Raw genomic sequence first — 15,632 nt, 5'->3', positions numbered from 1 at the left:
CTTACCGTACCGACACGCGCGTACTATCCTCTCGAGCCACTTAGCGATCTCTCTTTCTCTTCCTATATTTCCTATACTGTTTTATCCGTATCGTACGAGGCCGTAGAACCTCCCGTTTCCTTACTATCTACCGCGTCTACTCGCCGTCTTCTCGTAAGTACCCCTAGTCTAGCCTCGAGTAGATTCAAGTAGGGTAGTGAACTGGGGAGAGGCTTCAAGGCCATGGGGAGCCAACTCGTACGTGGGCAGGGGGAGCTGTATACACACCACACAACCACCACCAACAACAACAACAACACAGCCGAACAAGTAGGTATCTCTACAACTGATTGATTAAGTGATTGATTGCTTTCTAAGTTAACTGTCTTACTAGCACTGACAAGAAGAAGAAGTATTCCAGCCTAGCGCGCGCTAGCCAATCACAGCGCCTGAACCTATCCTGTACATATATATAGCCTAAGACCTAGCCTTGGCGAAACCCCAGTTCCGATCACGCCTCTCCCCAATATATCCCTCCTATTATCGCTCGCTTCCTTAACGTCCTCGCTTAAGGCTACCCCCCTATATCTAGTTCTTCTTGATATCCCCTAGGCGCTCCGTGAAATTCTTCACTTATCTCGCGTCGAGCCCTACCTTATCTATTAGATTCACGACCCTTCTCTCGCCGCTTATCCTCGGCTTCCTTATAACTATTTAGTAAACCCGAAGAACGATCTCGAGACGATCCTCAATACCGACTTAGACGGTACTGAGCGCCTATTAAAGCCGTCGTTATTCGTAGGTGTCCGCGCGGATAATAGTTAGTATATTCTTAATAACCTAAAGACTATAACTAATCTTATCTTATTAGATATTAGATTTTAAAATAAGTTCTCGAGGAGGGATATTAAAGATACGCTCTTTAAGCTACGCCTCGAGAAAGCCTTTCGCTTATATAGCGTTCTCGGATAGTCTCTATATCGAATTAATAATCGAGAAGGACTAGGTAGTAGCGTCGACTATGAAGATTAACTAATATCGCCCGTTCCCCTAAAAGTCGTTATTAAAGATAATAATTCGCCTCGTATAATTATCGGGATCCTCTCACTTCGCGAAAGGGACTATTTACTAAGCCTTTAGATATAAGCGAATCTAAAAGATAAAGTTCCTACTTGAGATAAACTTATATTCGATATAAGTCTCGCGAGATAGTCTAGCCGCGATCCTAGCGTTAATAATACTTCTATTAAGCTATCCGTTATATTAAGGTCCTAATAAAGCTATTCGAAGGTTATCGCTAGAAATATTAAGGCCTCGATAATTAGGGTAGCTAGGGAGAATCGAATAGACTACCTTACCGAATTTCTTTTCCTACTACTCGATTAGATACTAAACGTTTTTTATTAGGTCTTTATACGGCGCGACGATTCGTTCTAGGCCCTAAAGGTATAAGGAAATCCCCTTCTCGACTATATAGAGATATACGGCTAGGAAGCGTCCTAGTATATACCTAGTAAGGAGCGTTAAGGCGTCGACTATCTTTTTAACTCCGTATTTATAATACCGTATAATATCCTCTTTCTAGACTAAAAGACTATCCTATCTATAGTTAGTCTATTTAATATACTTCTAGATTATATTCTATATAAATTAGACTAAAGTATCCGGATTTAGGATTAAGTTCTATAGACTTTTAGGTATATTACATCTAAGAGATCGTAGAGAAGGAGCGGCGCCTAAAGGACTTACGATTCGTATACCCTAATTAGTATATATCTAGCCGACTTCGATACCGTAAAAGAGCTCTAAAACCTTCAATTTCTTTACGAGTAATAGAGGAGTCTTAGGCCCTAGAGTAGTCGTCTTTAGTCGCGGATATTTCGTAAAAATAGAGAGATCGATAGGTTTATTTTTTATCTGCTCGACCTATATAGTATTACTAATAGATAGGCGAAGCTCTTTAGGTTTTCTAAGTTAGATAATAACTCCTCGATTAACGCCTATCGAAGCGGGCCTGATAGGGAACGTACCTTACTAAGACTATAATAGAACGGGTACGAGAACTAGACTAGAAGAACTAGAAGTCGAGGTGAGCTTAGGAACTCGAGGTCGGTTAGTATTACGCGTCGACTAGCGAGTGTATATAGGAGTGGAAGGTCTAGCTAGACTAGCGAGGTTCTACTAAGGCGGAGGAAGATAACTAGTCTACGAACGTATTTAATATAGGATATCCGGTATCTATAGAGGAGGTTAAGGAGCCGGAATCTTTAAGAACGCGGAGAGTGGTATAACGGGCTTAGATCTATCTTTAGTGACGATTAGATTCTCGTAGTTTATAGGTAGCGGACTCGTCTAGAAGAGACTATATAATTCCTTAAAGTCGTATCTCGCGATCGTCTCGTCCTAGGTATTAAGTTCTTATTCTTTTACTTAATCTTTCTTCTTAATCGACGCCGTACTATCTATTAGATATTTAAGATCGCCCTTAATAAGATAGAGTTCCGCGCGATAGCGTTAAGCTATACGAATTCTTACGAGACGGTAGATTATTTTATGTAAAGCGATTTATAGAATCTTAAGAGGCGTAGTAGTGAACTAATAAGGATATACTCTTAACCGTTAATAGGCGTCTAGAAGGCTTATAGCGTCGCTACTATAGGGAATAATTAATTTATCGAAGAATTCTACGGATATCTACTCTAGAAGCTTTATCTAGTATTCTCGAGAGACTAAGACTTATACTATATTATATCTTTCTCTAAACCTTTTTATATTAGCGACCCTAGCGAACTTAGATAGGAGCTTATTACGTAACTCTACTCGGCGATTACGTTTATCTTTAAAGTTCCTTCTTCCTTATATAAGGATAGAGTACTTAAAGAATTCCTCTATCGCTTTTGGAATATACTTTATTAAGTTATAGACTTATTAGGTAAGGTAGTCGCGCTAATTATCTACCTAGTCGTACTTTAATTTAACTTAAGTAAAGAATTCTTAAATACGTAACGAATTATCCTAGTTAGTTTCTACGATAGTATCTATAAAAGAGACTTTATATACTCCTTAAGAGGGTTTAATAAGGAGGATAGGTATATTATCGAGAGTATCTATATTAGAAGCTACGTATTTAGTGAATCGTATCGTAGAAGTTAACGAAGAAGGATATAGATAAACTATAGGCGGTCTCGGAGCGAGCGTACGTTAATTATTAGGTATCGTAATAAAAGAGTATCGATAATCTCTAAAAGACTAAGTATAATTACGGATATATAATAGGAAGAAGAGAACGAAACGAGAAGGCGGTAGAAATAGTAATTCTAAAGTCGTAAAGGCGAAGAAGTTAGAGAAGAAGAAGTTAAGCTTATCGTAGCTAAATAGGTAGAAAAAGGCTTTTCGATTAAGATAAAAGAGATCTAGAAGGTCTTATATAAATATAGAAAGAGAGAAATAAATTATTAAGTTATAAGAGAGAGAGAGGATTAGTTGAGGAGTAAAACGAGATATTTATATTCTCCTAATTAAGCGTATATATATACTAGCGTCTCTTTAGTAGTCCTCTTCTAATAGCTATCTTAGTTCTTTATCTTTCGGCTCTAACTAGATATCTTAATTATTATCTTTCTTTTAGTTAGAAGACTAGATTTTAGTCAAGTAACTATATCTAATATACTATACTATCTTAATAATTAATATTCTCGGCCCGTAATATATATCGATACTTCGGCGGTCTTTTACTTCTCCTATAGTTAAACTATTACCTTTCCTATACTTTTCCCGCTTTTCTAGTTATTATTATTTCTCTTTAGACTATCTAAGACCCGGCCGCGCTATATACCGTAAATATATATATCGTAGACGGTCTATTTTATCGCGGAGAATTTTAGCTAATTAGAGTATCCGGTGTTAGACTATATATATATATAGGCTAAGCTAGCTAATTAGGAACTACTCTAGTTAAACTAGCGCGAATCTTAATTTTTCTCTAGCTTTTTATCTCTAACTCTTTTCTAATCTCTTCTTTACTATTACTTTAATACGTCCTCCTTATAAACTACGATACTTCTTCCTTCTCTTCTTATCTTTATTAGCTAAGTTACGAAGCTAACCGTCTAGTAGTTCCGAAGTATTATAGTCTCCTAGATTATACTAAATTCTCTCTATTTAGCGTAATAATAATAGGAAAGAGAAATATTAATAAAGAAAAGGAAAATAAATTTAACAGCGTATAAAATGAAAAATAAAGAAAAGATATTCTAAGTACTTATAATCCCTTATCTCCCCTACCGCTTCGTAATAGCTAAGCATAGAGGTTAGTAAGAGTATCCTTATTATAAGTTCTCTACGGATTCCTCTAATACCTTTAATCTTTTATATCGCTATCGGATTTCGTTATCTATCGCCGGAATCTTAACGACTATTAAAGGTATTCTATTACGAGTCTATAGCGATAGCGTTATTATTCTTCTCCGTAGTCGACGACTTCGACGCGGAAGTTTATTAGAGGAAGATTCTAGTTTATCTTCCTATACCGGTCTAGCGAGCTCGGGACTAGCTAGCTAGTATTCCTAGGACTCTTCGCCCGTTAATACTATACTTTTAAGAAAGTTAGATAGTCTAGAATAAAACCTTTTTAAACGATATATAATATAAATATCTCGAAGTTAGACCTCGTCGAGCTCTACTAACGTATATATTTCTTTTTCTTTATTAACTTCGATAATTTTAAATAGTCTAAATTACCGAAAGGCTAATTTCTTTTCTATTAATATATCTATTAATCCTATAGTATCGTAACTAAGTATTAGTATTTCTTCCTCGAATAGCTTAAGATATAAGCTATATCTCTTATTGAATTACTCCTTTCCTAACTCTTATATTCGGTTAAGATACGCTTAGACTTTCTTAAAGTCGCTATCTCGTCTTTCGAGTACTCTTACTCTTATCGCGACTAAGTTAGCTATATTAACTACCTTATCCTAATTTATAACGTTCTAAGTTATAATTTCTAGTTCGATTAGTAATATCGGATAGTCTAAAAATTCAATCTTATAAGGTATTATTCCTATATCGGACTTAATAGTTATCCTATCTATCTAGAGAACCGCGTATAAATATATTATCTATATACTATCTCTATTCGTTTTATATATTTTTAAAAGTATATTTATAACTTCTTTATATCTAACTTCGATCTATCTATTAGTTTACGGATAATATACGGAAGTAATTATACGCTTTATCTTATATCTTTCTATAAGAGCTTTAATCTAGCTCTTATTCTCCGGACCTCTATTATATACTAGTCTTCTAAAAAGTCCGTATCGGTAAATGATCTCTTTATAGAGGAACTTAGCTATAGTAATACTATCTATAGAGATAATATCTCGAGATTCTATCTAGTTATTAAAGTTACTCTAAGCTTCGACGAGATATCGTTTTCTATAAGATATCGATATCGATATATAATCTATATTAATCTACTCCTAGCGCTTATTAACGGCCGTCGAGAATATCTTATTATATAATCTTCGGCTCTCGCGGAATTAGTATTTAGGATATATCTTAATAAATTTCTAGATATCCTAGTACTATCCTTTCTAGAAATAATAGTCTAATACTCTTTAATACGTTACTTTACGGCCGAAATATCCAGTATTATTATATATAGTCTCGAGAATCCGCTTCTTCTCTAGGCCTTTATCGATTACTCTTTAACTTAGTTAATTCGCTATAGACTTTTTGAAAAGATATTCTCTACGAACAAAAAAGTTAGTAGACTCTTTCTATAACTTCTTAAAATCCTTATTATTTATACTCTAAGGGCGCTATTAGTCTTATAGATACTTTACGAGCTATATTAATAACTCCGAATACTTATCTTCGAATAGTTATACTACTCGTAGTTCTTCTAAGTATATAGATCGATCTTATAGGCGAACTACTACTAGCTATATTATAGTAATATCGCGCTAGATTATAGTCTACTTTATTAGCTGAATATTTCCCTAGATAACGAATATTCTAGCTTCGATCTAATTATTAATATTCTCTTCGCGTTTAGTCTTCTCGAGATCTTCCTTAGTCGCTAGTCTTCGGGAGAGAGTATCGACGACGACGTTCTTCTTACTAGAAATATAATAGACTTCGAAATCGAACTTTCGGATTTAGATAAGCTATTAATTTATAATAGTACTCGGTAAGTCTATTAATTAATAATTAAGCTAAGCGATTAAGGTTATTATATTAGTTTCGATAATAAAATATACCGTATATAGCTATCTTTTAAACTTCTTAAGGATCTTAAGTAATCCTTAAGTCTTCCGCTTTAAGATATCGTATTTAAGTTCCGTCTTTATCTAGAGTTCGCTTTTATATCTAGCGACTTAACATTAGCTAGTTAGGATATTAATCTATATAATTATAGCTCCCTAGCTAGTATTACTTATATTTATCGCGAGGATAATAAGTCTAGCGCCTTTACGGTAGTTAATATTTATTAATATAGAGAGAGATATTAATACTTTCTTTAGGACTTCTATACTTTTCTAATACTTTTCGGTCTATAACTAAGGCGTATTTTTCTTAAGTAATTTATATAATAGGCCGGCGATTATAATAAAATACGTAATCTATACGCGATAATATATATAAATATCTAGAAATTCTCTTAACTTTGATTAATTTTCCGGAATTGACTAGAGTCTAATCTTCTCGATCTTTAATTCCTAAGAATATCGCCTATCTCGATTATAGATATATTTAACGACTTTAATACTATTTATATAGAACTATAACTTTTAGTCTATAATAGTAATATTCGCTCGTTTAAGATCGAGTAAGACTTCGTTAAGATTTTTTAGATATTCTAATATAAAGCGACGTATTCCGGGTACTATTTCTTTCTAATTATAGTCGATTTTTAGCCCTTTTACTATAATATTATCGAGGAAAGGTCGCGCGCGTTTTAGAATTTATTTATATAAAATCCTATTTATAATTCTTACGAATTAAGCTATTAAATTCGTCGCTCTCTAAGATAGAGTTACGTATCGAACTAGCCCGATTAGAGTATAAATACCTATAAGATCGCGACTTTCTTTAGTAAGCTTAATCTAGTCGTACTCGGAAAGCTAATCTAGTAACGAAGTTATCTATATTCCTAAAAATTCCTCTATAAAGTCGTCTAATAACGATAATAGATTTACGTCTCGTACCGTAACTTAGTTAATATTCTATATCGCGATCACTAGATAATACTCTCCGGATTTCTTCTTTTTAACGAGGAAGAACGGATTTCTATATAATCTATAGCTAAACTTAAAGAGATTCTATTTAATCTTATCCTTTACTAGTTTTATTATTACTAACTTAAGTATCTTAGGAACTAGAAAGCTTTTTACTTACTATAGCTTATAAAGTATCGTCCGAATAACTTATAGAGACGCGACCTTATAATCGACTCTTTCGAGCTTCTTTATTTCCTAAGCTAGAGTACTCTCTCGATTATATAGAATTTCTACTAATATCTCTTTCTTCTCGAGCGTTAAATTAAGACTAATTACTAGTTTTTCGAGGCGCTCTTATATTAATCGTTCTTCTCGTGAAAACTTCGCGAGATAAGGATCTATCTATCCGAAGAATAGATATAGTTATCTTTCTACTTTCGCTCGTTCCTTTATAATCGCCTTCGTTCTCTAGCTCTAAGAACTTTCTAGCGTAGATCTATCTTATTAATTAATATCTATAGATTTAATTTTATCTACCTTTCTTTTATAAAGCGTATTAACTCTAGCTTCGAGAGGTCGTTTAGATCTATAGCGTTCGTATCGTTATTCGTTTTCTAGATCTTATCTTAATATTTCTTCGTTTACTAACCTTAATAACCTCGTTAACTACTCGTCGTCTTCTACGTTAAAGACTCTAGCTACGAACTATAATTCCTATAGATTATCGTCGCTTATTTTAAAGAGGTCGGTCGTAGAGAGTAGCTTATTCTTCAAATCTACTTTGAAATCGAGAGCTAGCGTCTTTAGTTTTCTTCGAGTCCTTATAGATACGAGTACGGGCCTCTTCTATACTTTATACTCGCCTAACCTTTTAAAGAGACTATATATATATACTTAAATATAATAAATATATTCCGGTCCTCGTCGATATTTAAGATAATATAGGCGAGTATTTCTAGTTATTTATAGTTATATATATCCGTAAATCCTATAATATAGGTCTTATTATCCTTCTTCTATACTAACTCTTTTACGACTTTCTAGAAAGGTCTTCCTAAGATAAATTAATATATAGAATCTAATATATTAATTATATAGATATTTATTAGGATATAAATATTTATAATCTTAATTATAATATCTTCGATTATTCCCACGAATTTCTTACGGTCGCTATTAAATTCTACGGCGTTATAAATAAATCTAGCTTTCCGTATATACTTCGATAATTCTATTTCTTCGACTAAATCTAGCGATATTAGGTTAATCTTAGCTCTAGTATCGAGAAGAGCGTTCTCGAACTATTTCCTTATTTCTATAGGAAGGTAAGGATATCCACTATAATATAGTCTCGAGTATACTAGATTCTCCTTAGGGGAGTCTATCTATACCGCTCCGACGCCGATCCTAGTATCGTCCTCGACTTAGGCTACTTAAGTTATACTACTTCGCGAGGTATAGACTTAATATATCGACTTCTATCTATTCTCGTTATAATACTAGTACTTATATAAAAACTATTCGTTACGGATTTCTTTAGTTATTAAGAGGTCGTCTATTCGTATCGATACTTTCTAATTTAATAAATAATTTATAATCTTCCCGGTACTATTTAGGTCTTTTAATAGAGTCTTCCGTAACTATTCGGGTCTAGAAAGTCTATACTAAGGTTTCCTACTAGTTCTAAGGCGCGAGAGTACTCGCCTTAGTTATATAGGGTTACTAAGATTAGCTATTACTATATCTTATAATATAGGATTATATAACTAGTTATTCTATATATTGTATAGACTAATTAGCGGTCTTTAATTAGTCGGATTCTCAACTACTAGCGAATTATCTATAATCCCGTTATATATAATTTTAACGCCTAGCCTTACCCTTCGCGTTATATATCGTCGTTATTTATCTATAATTAGTTTATACGCGCCTATCTAAGAGTATTTAACTTAAGTATACCCTCCTTACTACGGAGCTAGTCGCTTTCCTAATATATCGATATAGATATTATCCTAAGGCTAATTAATATAAATCCCTTTTATCCCGACGGTACTTTTAACGCGGGAATTGTCCTTAGAGTCTTCTAAGCTAGTATAATTAGGTCTTAAGCTAGCGATATAGATAAAATTAATCCTTATAGATAGAGACTTTAGATCCGCCTCGCGCGTATTATATAACTATCCTAAAGCGACTCTAGAATACTCGTTAATCTACTTTACGACCTATTCTAGTTTCTCTACCTTTATATCCTTTATAGGGATATCGAGACCTTCGACGAGATAAGTAGGTCCTTAGAATCTTCTAAGAGCGATCTTATATACTAGATTAAGATATAGAGCTCTAACCGCTTTCTAGTATATCTACTAGGGATCTTCTCTTATTATATAGTCTAGCTAGCTATAGAGGAAATAAAGTCCTCCGGAATTACTCGAGTTCGAGCTACGGCGTCCGGACGGTCTATTCCGGTATTAAGGTCTATTATTGAACCTAATATTTCGCTCTATTAGAGCTTATAAAGTCGAGCTTCGCGAAGACTAAATCGCCTTAAGAGGATAAGTTCCTAATACTTTAACGATCTTACTTATAAATTCTAGAGTAATATTCTCTCTAGATTATAGTAAGAGTATAAGCGTCTCTATTTTCTCTATTAACTCGTCTAAATCTATCTCTTTTATCCCTAGTATTTAAGTTCGACTTATAGATAGATACTTACTATCCTTCTACCTAGTCTAGATAGACTTTATACGATATTCTAACTCCGAAGATTCCTCTTCTCGAGCGGTAGAGAGTAAGACTTCCTTCTTATACGCTAACTCTTAATATTTCTCGTTATAGATTCCTTATATAAACTTCGCGATTTCGTTATCTACTTCCTAAAGATCTTTCGTCTACTTCTAGTACTTCTTAAAGTCCGAATTCTCTAGTCTACTATTATTTAGGTTCTATTTCTTTCGAATCTTATCCGCGTACGTATATAGTAAGCTAGCTAAGAAAAGGCGAGTATATAAATAGTTAGTCTTAGTTCCGATCTTTATTAAGTATATAACTACTCTACGAAACTAACGGAGATATAGATCGAGATTTCTAGATTTTTAGCGTTTATATTTTACGAGAGCGATAAGATAATAAATACTTAGTATTTATTATATTTCGTCTTAAGCTTTATATTTATTTAAGATCTTTTCCTTAAACTTCTCCTAATCTATATTATCGAACTTCGCGAGCTTCTTATAACGCTCTTTCTCTATCTTTAATATAAAATAAATAGATTTACGAATACATTCTTTTCCTAATACTACTTTATTATACTTATATAGCTCTTTAAACTCCTCGAAGAAGGACGTTACGTTCTTCCTATTGAAGAACGGAAGGTTATCGCTTCTATTAGAGCTCTAGGATATCTCTCTTATCGATATTATAATAGGAACGGTCTAGACTATCGACGTAAGTATATTAGATATTAGTAAGTCTTAAGAACTTACTATAGATATAGCGAGAGTCTCTAGCTTTAATCTACTATTAGAATTACTTACGGATAATATCGCTATAGACTCGGGCGTTCTATTTTAAAAGTTTTTATTTTCTTATTATTTTTAAATAATATTTTTCGTTTTTAGGTATTTCTACGAGCTCTTCTCGTAGTCTCGCACTCTTCCCTCGTCGTACTCTTTCGTTAAGAATTAAAGAAAGGAAAGATTTCCTATCTTATAGGTCTCTACTAGTAATTCTAGCTATCCTCCTAGGTTCACTTCCCGACTAGTAGCGTTATAGTCTCTACCTATTCTAGTAATCTCTAGTTAGGCTTATAAACTAGCTATTCCTTAAATAGGTTATTACTTTCGAGTCCATTCCTAAGCTCTCCTTTAACTAAGGAATTATTAGGGTTAAATATATCCTCCTCCTATTAAGAGGTCTTCTTCTTCTTCTTCTTATTTAATTATCGTCCGTTGTCGGTATCTACCCTATATAGTGGTAACTAACTTATATAGCTAGTAGCTCCGAAGGATATACTTAAGTAGCGGTCTCCGTATATAGCTAGCGTAACCCGCCCTATATAGAGGGACTAACTTACCCTACTAGTATTCTAAAGGGCGTACTTTATATAGCGGTCCTACATATATAGTCAGTTTCTCCGTATTATCGTCTAATCGTAGGCCTTAGTCGTTATTCGTTATTTCGTAGCGGTCGTTACAGTTATTCCGTTCGTTTTATACTCACCCCTACCACTCCGTAGAGAGACACTCCCTTTATCACGAGCGGTATCCTATTGTTTATCTTATTAGAGGCACTAATGAACTAGGGAGAGGCTTTAAGGCCATAGGGAGCTAACTCGTACGTGGGTAGGGGGAGCTATATATATACTACATAACCACCACTAATAATAACAATAACACAGCCGAATAAGTAGGTATCTCTACAACTGATTGATTGAGTGATTGATTGCTTTCTAAGTTAACTGTCTTACTAGCACTGACAAGAAGAAGAAGTATTCTAGCCCAGCGCGCGCCAGCCAATCACAGCGCCTGAACCTATCCTGTACACATGTACAGCCCAAGACCTAGCCTTGGCGAAACCCCAGTTCCGATCACGCCTCTCCCCAATACAGTAGCTACGCTATTACGCTCTACGTACTATAGTATAGCGTCGAGGGTGTCTCGTGTGAATACGCAGTAGCCCGAGAAATACAGTGATCGTTAAATACTACGCCCCGCGGTCAGTCTTCACGGAACGTATCGACATCCCGTTTCGCGTTACCTCGAGAGCTCTCGCCTAGGAGGCCGACCGTATCTTACTAAAGACCGTCCGCTTCGCCCACACCGGCGGCGCTAGCGGAGTATATTCCAACTAACCAAGCTTATTCCTCTCTCTTTACTTCCTTCTCTTTAGGGTCTTCCCCTTCTTACGCGTCTAGCGAGCTTAGAACTCGAGGTTATCAGGGTCTAAACGCGTTCCAGGGCGTAAGCGAGGTTTAGGAAGATCGTCTATAGTCCGCTAGGAGTAGTTCGTACGCGTCGAAGTAGGCTTAGAACTCGTGCGTTATCAGGGTCTTCGGTACGAGGAGTGCTACTCAGTCGTTAAGTCGCGAAGTGAGGTGAGAGAAGTTCCGGCGACCCTCGCCTAAGCTACTAGGCCACCTACCACAATAGCCTAGATCTCAGAGCCCGTATAAGCTAAGAGTATCCTATCGCGTCTCTAGGGCTTCCACATCTACTAGTACTAGGGCCAGTAGAGTCTACGCGCGGCCGTAGGCAGAGGGCGCGTCGGATAGTTCTAAAAAGCTAGATCCCTCTGTTTTACTCGCTATTATAATAGGTCGCAGTTGCGAGCCTTTCCTTTTAACGCGTCGGAACGCGTCGATCCTATCTTAAATCATCTCAGCTTCCTGCGCTAGCGATAGCGAGCTACCGCTTGCGAGTACTGACACCGGACACCGCGGGAAGGTGTGATTCATCGTCCCAGCTGTCAACGAGACCAGCTGCTCCACGTGGACCCGTTGCACGAACGGATTTTTACTCAGTGCGGAGAGCGGCCCGGGCACATGTTCAAGAACAGCGAGAGATCTCTATCCTCCTGTTTTCCTAAAGCGGCGTCTTCATCGTGGTTTTATTTGGAACTTCTGTCAACTCCACTGATGTCAACTTTGGGCTGGAAAGAATGCTACAACTAACTAGCTGGCCTAGCAACAAGGAGGATAAATCTGAGGGAAGAATAGAAACAAGCAGCGAAATGGACGCCCTCTTCCCTATATCGTGCGTTCCTAACACCCTATATCGTGCGTTCCTAACAGCAATGGGAGCTATATTTCACAAAGTTTGACTCTGCTTGCCCAAGAACAAGTGAGTTTTCATGCCGTCTTCTGGCCATCGTCTTCACCATGATGTTGTTTAGCATGTAATTCTTCCACGGGAGCATCGACACGATAATCCATCAATGTGCGTAGGTCTGCCAGGAAGTAGCACAAAAACACGGCGACTGCTGATACCGGGGCCGCAATGATGAATACAAGGCGCAGAGAATCGGCCGATGCTTGCTTCACCGCAGCGGCGCAGGCGGCAAGGACCGACGGCGTCACTCCAGCTATTTTGCCCAGCGCATCGCCGTCGTTGAGAAGAAATGCCTGGACAAACTCTGGGACGGAGCTTGCAGGAACCCCGTTTTTCGCAGCGGCGGAGGCGACCATGGCAGGTGATTTCTTGCTGATGGAGTCGGTAAAGACCGCCGTGTACACCGAGACACCGACTGTCAGAGCGAAAGCACGAGTTGTCGTAAGAACGGCGGTCGAAGTCGCGATGAGATGATGCGGCGTGCAAAGCTGGATAGCGGTGACGACTAGAGCCAGGATCACTCCAAATCCCAGCCCTGTGAGCACGGCCAACGCTATCGCACTGACCGATTCACCGGGTTGGATCGTGGCGAAGCCGACCAGCCCACCAGTCAAGAGGAGGTATCCTGCAGCAATTCCCTCCCGTACGCTGCGCAGCTTAGTGCTAAGATAGCCAAACAATGCACTTCCGAGGAAACAGCCGACGTAAAAGCCTTCCTGACGGGCCACCACCTTCATGGGATTGGTGGTGAAGAGCGACTCGCTCCTATGGGCGTTCGTGGTTAATAAGTATTAAGGGGAGGGCCGGAGAAAGGGTGAGACAGCTCACATGACTGGATAGAAGATAACGAAGGAGGCGCCGACAAATCCTTCGATCAAGATGAGAAGTGCAGAGATCCACGCCGTCCGGCCAGCCCCTTTTGGTCCAGTGAAGAGTTCGTGGGTGAAGATGCCGGTTTTGGTACCGAGCCACTCATACAAACCAAATGCGACCAGGAAGACACCCCCGATGATGAGCGTGGACAATACTCTTGCGTTCGTCCAGGCGTACAGACCGCCTCCTAGACTCAAGCCGGTAAGGAACAGTGTGAGACCAACGGTGACCAAGAAAGAGCCCGGCCAGTCCATCCGGCCAAGTTTTTGCCAGGCAGAAAGATGATCAAGCCTTGTATGCCGCTTAGGAGGCCGATAGCCGACGAAAATGCCAATGGTAGTCAATCCCCAAAGACTCATTTGCACCCACTGCGAGGGACGTTAGTATAGCGGATCGGAGAATAGGGTGCTGTCCTTTTATACATAGAAATTCCGCCACCCTCCTACGCTGTCCGTTTGCAAAAACGCGCCGAGGATGACCGGTGCGATCATGGCCCCTACAAAGCCGCCAATCTGCATACAAGCTTGTACCACTTTGACAGGGTCAACTCGGGTTACCGTCGTCGATAGAGCTACTTACTTGGCCGCCACTTGCGGGGGACGATCTCGCTCGGGACGCAGTAAGCCAGTGGGACCGACGCGAACCCAACTCCAATCAATGATTGACCGGCAATGACCTGATACAAGGATCGAGACCGAGGGACGATAGCAGCACCAACCACTGATATGAGAGATGACCCAACGAGCAGCGTCTTGCGAGCTTGGAACAGATCTGACCCAGAAGATATCACCGGTCCAAGGACTGCTTGGACGAGTGAGAGGGCATTGGGAACCCAAGACTGAAGATCCTGCTGACCGAACTCCCCTGCGATCGTTCCAAGCTACATGAGGGCTTTGGTTAGCATGGGGGCTTTCTCTTTTCTCGACAGGAACCGACTCATTCACTGACAAATACTGGTGGGCCATTCAGCGCAATAAGTTGCACCATATTCAACATGACCATCGCCGCGAGCGCGATCCAAGTCCGGGCGTGGAGGACGGGCTCTTGGTCAGCCTCATCGTAGTTGAGATTCGTCTCTGGGGAATGGAGGATCTCGACCTGTTGCGCCACAGGACAGGATTTCTCGTCCGCGTCGTCGCTGGCAACCCGTGCGGGCGCCTCGTGCTGGGTAAATCCCAAGGCCATGTCGAGAAGACGGCCGATGTTTTCTGGCACCTCGCTTTTCTGATAGAGAATGTCGTGACTGCGTAGACTGCAGTCTCTGACAAAAATCTATTTAAGTCCCTCGACCTTTCCCCGTGCTCTTAAGACCCCCATGGGGTCCACCGGAAATGCCGCCAGATGGACGAGGAGAATCTAGACTGCCAAGTGAGTTTCTTCAGCCACCACCACACCCCAAAATGCCCCGATGGGCGTGGTCGAGGGAATCACCGCAGGCCCGTGAAAGCTAAATCTTCGCTAGCACCCAGCTGAGCGATTAGGATCTGAGACTCGGAGCAGGAACGATGCTGTCCGAGGTTGAAGGACCGGTTTTACGAGCATGCTGCCGGCTATGTTGATGCCGCCGGGAATTCCGCCTACACAAAGCGGGTGGAGATGAAACCTCCTAAGCATTGTGCTTTCTCCCGCTACCTACCACCACTGTTGGGTGACTGTCCTGCCGGTTCATAATTATTAAGCACTTTCCTTGTCGTTCACGTATGTAGTCGGTGTTTAAAAGGCCGATATG

At 38.9% G+C, this 15,632-nt stretch overlaps 1 protein-coding gene across 1 annotated transcript; it reads right to left on the bottom strand.

Moving 5' to 3' along the window:
* Positions 1-13,050: 13,050 nt before the first annotated feature.
* Positions 13,051-15,088, bottom strand: Z520_01981 (uncharacterized protein; the record flags this gene model as incomplete). The annotated part of the gene is made up of 5 exons (XM_016772495.1): positions 13,051-13,795; positions 13,859-14,271; positions 14,326-14,435; positions 14,483-14,783; positions 14,852-15,088. 5 exons carry the CDS (start codon positions 15,086-15,088, stop codon positions 13,051-13,053), a joined length of 1,806 nt encoding a protein of 601 aa, XP_016635965.1.
* Positions 15,089-15,632: the final 544 nt, after the last annotated feature.

Source organism: Fonsecaea multimorphosa, assembly GCF_000836435.1.
Source record: "Fonsecaea multimorphosa CBS 102226 unplaced genomic scaffold supercont1.3, whole genome shotgun sequence".
NCBI classification, from domain to species: Eukaryota; Fungi; Ascomycota; class Eurotiomycetes; order Chaetothyriales; family Herpotrichiellaceae; genus Fonsecaea; species Fonsecaea multimorphosa.
This window is presented reverse-complemented; position numbering and strand designations above follow the sequence as displayed.